The 5,000-nt window shown below is 44.1% G+C and overlaps 1 protein-coding gene across 1 annotated transcript; it reads right to left on the bottom strand.

Annotated features, from left to right (window-relative positions):
- Positions 1 to 1,036: 1,036 nt before the first annotated feature.
- On the bottom strand, positions 1,037 to 5,000 carry oser1 (oxidative stress responsive serine-rich 1). The gene is made up of 4 exons (XM_035151093.1): positions 4,671 to 5,000; positions 3,319 to 3,428; positions 2,743 to 2,859; positions 1,037 to 2,298 (listed from the first exon to the last, which is right to left on the bottom strand). The coding sequence occupies exons 2-4, from the start codon at positions 3,393 to 3,395 to the stop codon at positions 1,389 to 1,391; spliced, it is 1,104 nt and encodes a 367-aa protein (XP_035006984.1). The 5' UTR covers positions 3,396 to 3,428; positions 4,671 to 5,000; the 3' UTR covers positions 1,037 to 1,388.

Here is a 5,000-nt window from a genome sequence, read left to right as displayed (position 1 = left end):
GGATCGAATAAAAAACCTAAAACCTAAAACCTACTCAAACTCATCACTTCTCTCGGTACTTGTCCAAAAAATAGAATTTACTTTTCAGACATATTGTCTTTATATATACAGTACATATATTTATTTATAGATCTCTATATTCTAACTATATTAGATTTTTGTTCCAGCCCTGAAGATTTCAAATAGGAGGAACTTTAAAAAAGTATAATTGTACATGTTCTTTCAGAATAATGTCCCTTTCAATATAATATCATTTATTTGTTCTCATGTCTTTGTCATAGTTTATTTAGTATATTTAATTTAGTAAATTCAGATTTTATTCTATTACTACATATTATATGTAATTAACTTACTTACAGTTTCCCAGGAAACGTTTTCTACGTGTTTTTACCTGTGACATCATCTTGAATCTTTGAGATCGTGTATACTGAGGCAGAACGAGGGTCTCTGATTGGCTGCTCCTTCTCTGAGCAGACATGTGATCAGTCACCTGATGAACGAGTCTTATTTCTCACTTAGCTCCAGCCCTTCAGAATAAAACTTTTTTATCAAATGTATTTTAATATGAAAGTAAATTCTGAATCTCAGGTCTTTGCGCTGATGCTCGGATGTGAACAGCCTGACTGTGACTCACGATGGAACACGACTGAGACCCAGTATCAGACTCGTGTTGGTTAGAACAGCTGCTGTTGGTTTCATTTCATTCTGAGCATTTCTCTGTCAAAGTGACTGTTCACACTGATCTTTGATGTGGCTGCTGGCTGCAAATATCAAAGGAAGTTTGACGATTGTGTTTCTGCGTCAACGTCTTCAAGTTTCCTCAGAACGACTGAAACAGAAAGAAAAGTCCCTGAAAGAACAAGATGATGATGAACACCTTGATGTTTTCTGGATTTCAGCTGAATTCACTCAAGGGTTTGTGAGTTCCCACCAGTTGGGGTAATATCTATTTTATTTCATTTGTTCTTACGTTTGTCACTTCTGTGTAAAACAGGAAACAGTCACAGCTTCATTCGACTGAAGAGACGACGACAGGTTTTTCCAACAAAAACATTTTGCGTCTTTATTGAAGGAAATGAAATCCAGACACGTGACTCTGGAGGTCACAACACCACAAACATCATCACACTCGTCGTCACAAGTTTGTCAATTTCTACTGTTCTCTCCTTCCGTACGAGCCCGCACCAAAAGCTTTGGCAACTTCATATGTTAACTAAGAATTAAATTAAAAAAAGAACAGAAAGTAATTAATCAATGTAGCACAACAGAGAAACAGAAATAAAATAACGAGTGAACCTTTCTCCTGCAGCGACATTCTTCTGACAAACAAAGAAAATCCTCTTAACTCTTTTAATCCTCATTTGATATAATAATATTTCGTGACTCCTCTAAGTGTACATCATCTCCGCCATGTGTGACATCTTCTTGGGGATGTAAAGATAATACTCCATGTAGCCAGAAAGATCATCTATTGTGATGTCATCGACGTAACCGCGCGCCTGCTCCGAACATGAGCGGGGGGAGGAGCCTGACGACGACGCTGCGGCTGCGTTACTGTTGGTGCTGACAGTTCTGGGGGCGTCGCCGTGGCTCGGCAGGCTCCGCTCACACTCCGAGATGACATTGCGGAGCCCGGTGAAGGAATACACCTCCACGCCGTGCAGGCCCTGATGATGCGACTGGCATCGGCACTGGTTTTCAGCGCCCTGGCCGCTCTCCTCTTGTGAATCTGAGCTTTTCTTCTGGGCGCAGGAGCAGGGCACGTGGGCGCCGTCTGCAGAGCAGGGGAGCTCCGATAAGGCTCGGAAGTCAGCGGCCTCAGTGGGTCCGGATCTCAGAGATGCTCCTGCTCCAGACGCCGCTCCGTCACAGGCACTTTTCTCCTCCTCGCTCGACTGGACATCTCCACAGTTTCCCCCCTCCTGCTCTACAACTGTATTGATGATGCTGGGGATCTCCTGTAAAGATGGCGAGGAAACCACAGCTCCAACACGTGACTCATAACCAGCGCAAGATCCAAAAACCAGGGGAGAGATGTGGCCGGGTGAGCCTGGAGACAAGAGCTCTTTCTGGGCGGGGAGAGCTGTGGAGGAGGCGGATCTGCCGTCGACCGCAGGACGAAGCTCCACGGGCTCGGGCACAGCCAGGCGCTGGTGCTTCAGGCAGCCACTAGAGGTCGACAGTGCAGAGGCCGTGGCCGTGCTGCAGTAGCTGAACTTCGGGGGGTGGAGGATGGGGGACTTGGACCTCCGGCGCCGCTGGGTTCTGGATGCTCCTCTGGAAGTTTTCCTCATACAGCTGAGGGGGGACAAAGAAGAGGAGCGAGAGAAGATGATGAGGAGCAAAAACAACAAAGACTGCATCACAGCCAACATCTGGTGCGGACACACAGCTGGATGTTAAACCTGTTATTTCGGATGTGAATTGTCTTCATTCAACATTAACATCAGCTGTTCCCACATTTCCACCAAAAGCTACAGAACTCGGTTTTGGTCGTGCTGAATGAAACAGAGCCGGTGTTACAAGCCTGACTGAGTTTGATTTCTTAATGACGTGATCGTGTTAATCTAAATGTTCCTTAAACTGAGAGAGATAAATACTAGGATTGATATCATTACTTTAAGTTTATATGTTGTCATATCTAAGTGTTAACTTCACTGTCGAACTTTTTAAACGCTTCTTTTTCTTCAGAGACTGAAAATGCGATGTCTGTTAACATGACGACACGTCTGCTCCACCCACCCGTGCCAGTTGTCCTTGGGGCAGCTGAGCTTGGGCTTTGCTCCGCTGGTGTCGAGACAAGGTCGCGGTGTCGCTCTGGGAACCAGCGCCTCGGAAACACTCACAGCTCCGGGCACGCTGAAAGGAAGAGAGAGGGTTTGAAACCCGAGTCTGAAACGTGAATATTAACACAAGCACAAAAAGCAATGACAAACAATGCAAACAGTTCTGGTTGGGTTTGACCAACGGTTCAGATCTAAAAGGTTTCAGTTTATGTCCCAGATGAGAGAAGAGCAACCTCTCTTGTCCCTGTGAAGCCTGAAACTCAGACATCACACCAGGAACAAACATGTTTAACTGTAATTATATCTAAATGATAATTCCTCTGCTTAAACATCATGTGATTAAATCATTTTCCAAAACTTTTACAGGCCCGGAAATACCAACTGTCAAATTCCTTGACTTGATCAGGTTTTCATGACCTTTAAAACTCTGATGAAGCCACTAAGCAGTGTGTACAGTGAGCAATACCAACAATCTAATATGTCACAACTACCATGGCAGCAGAAAACAATGGTGAAAGCTGCAGTGATTTACCTCTCGGCATCGACCCTGAGCTTCTTAAACGCTGTCTGCAGAGTTTCCTCCTCACAGTCCTTCCCTCCTGCCTCCATGGTGGGAGGAGGCTGCTCTGACCAGCCACCCAGCTGAAACAAGACAACAGCTCTTACATGACAGGTCGATGTGGAGTGGACCTCAGGTTCCACGGTTAAAGTACCGAGGCAGCAGGTACTGACATTACAACCCTCGTCCCTGAGAAGAGAACTTCACAAGTTCATTCAAACAGACACAAGAAGTACAACTAACTCGTTGATGAATCGATTATCAATTTGGTTTAAAAGACGTGAGAAAATGCTGAAGATGTTCATCCATTTTTCTAATGTCTTATTTTGCCCATAAACTGTAATGATGAGGATTTAATGATAATAAGGATGTATGTTTAAAATGTTAAAATCATTCAGGACAGCGGCTAGTGATTGTTTTTCTTCATCCTTTGATCTGTATTTTCTCGATTAGTTGATCAGTTGTTTTGAGTCAAAGTTTCCAAGATGAAATCTTCATTGTCCGATCAATAATGAAAATACTAAAGATTTTCCGTTCACCATCAAAGTCGATACTGAAACTAGCATCACATCTGAGAGGCCGACTTTACTTCTTAAAGATTTACCACAGCTGATTAACTGATCATATCAAACACGTCTCTATCAACTGTTCGAATTATTCTGGACTGTCTGTGACTAATGATCATTATTTATTATCAGTTAAAAAAATCTGTTGACTTTTTCCTCATTGATCCTTTGATGTGTGTCCGTTTCCATGGTGACGCCTTCAAAGTCCCATCAAAAGTCTAAGTGTTTTATTCACATCATATAATGATGCGAGTGTAAATACCTATATATTATACATTATACATTATACACACACTCTGATATCTGCTGATGTCACTGCTCTACATTCTGTTGTGAAACTGAACTAAACAAGCGAAGCTGCAATAATCAGTTAAACAGAGAATTGATCATCGAACTCTTCTGATAACTGATCATCAATATGATTTATTCATGATACTTGAATCTGTGCGGTTCAAGCTGTTATTTAAACGAGTCTATTTACTGTCAGTGTACAGACCTATCGATTAATCGATGAATCAATCGGAGCTCTGCTCGGTGATGAAGATAACCATTAGTGTCGGTCGACAACAGAAACTGTTTAAATATATTAATCCCACAACACAACCTCTGCTTGTAAACAGCAGATTTCATAACTCCCTCCTCCATGCTAATGCTAGCAGGCTAGTGGGGCTGCGGAGCTAAGCTAGCAGGCTAGCTCTCGGCAGGACGTGGTGAATAAAGCCGTCTGTGAACCCCCGGACCCCGGGAGCAGATACTCACGGTTCAGGGTCTCCTGGTCGCTGGAGAGAAAGATGTTCCCTGGGCATAAAGAGCGTGTCCCCCGCTACAGGCCCGCGGAGGTCTGGTAGCCAGGGAGGCTAACGGCTAATGCTAACGGGAGCGAGATGCTAGCTGCAGATGCTAACAACGTCTTTTAAAAAAACAACCAGGAGGAAAACCCTGTTCTGAGGAAAACAGTGCGCGTGACCGTCAGGACCCGTGTCGCGGATTTATTAAAAACTGATATGAGCCGTCAACGTCCGCGGGGACGCGCAGTGCTCGCGGCCTCTTGTTTACAACAGTGACTCTGCAACAGCGCTGCTGACGTCA

This window comes from Hippoglossus stenolepis, chromosome 3 (assembly GCF_022539355.2).
Source record: "Hippoglossus stenolepis isolate QCI-W04-F060 chromosome 3, HSTE1.2, whole genome shotgun sequence".
NCBI classification, from domain to species: Eukaryota; Metazoa; Chordata; class Actinopteri; order Pleuronectiformes; family Pleuronectidae; genus Hippoglossus; species Hippoglossus stenolepis.
Note: the sequence above shows the minus strand (reverse complement) of the source record. Positions and strands in the feature narration are given on the sequence as shown.

Coding starts and splice junctions, on each gene's coding strand:
- oser1 (XM_035151093.1), bottom strand. CDS start 3,395: ATGGAGGCAGGAGGGAAGGACTGTGAGGAGGAAACTCTGCAGACAGCG. Junction 2,860..3,318: donor CTCAGGGTCGATGCCGAGAG/GTAAATCACTGC, acceptor TCTTCCTTTCAG/CGTGCCCGGAGCTGTGAGTG. Junction 2,299..2,742: donor CCCAAGGACAACTGGCACGG/GTGGGTGGAGCA, acceptor GTCCCCCCTCAG/CTGTATGAGGAAAACTTCCA.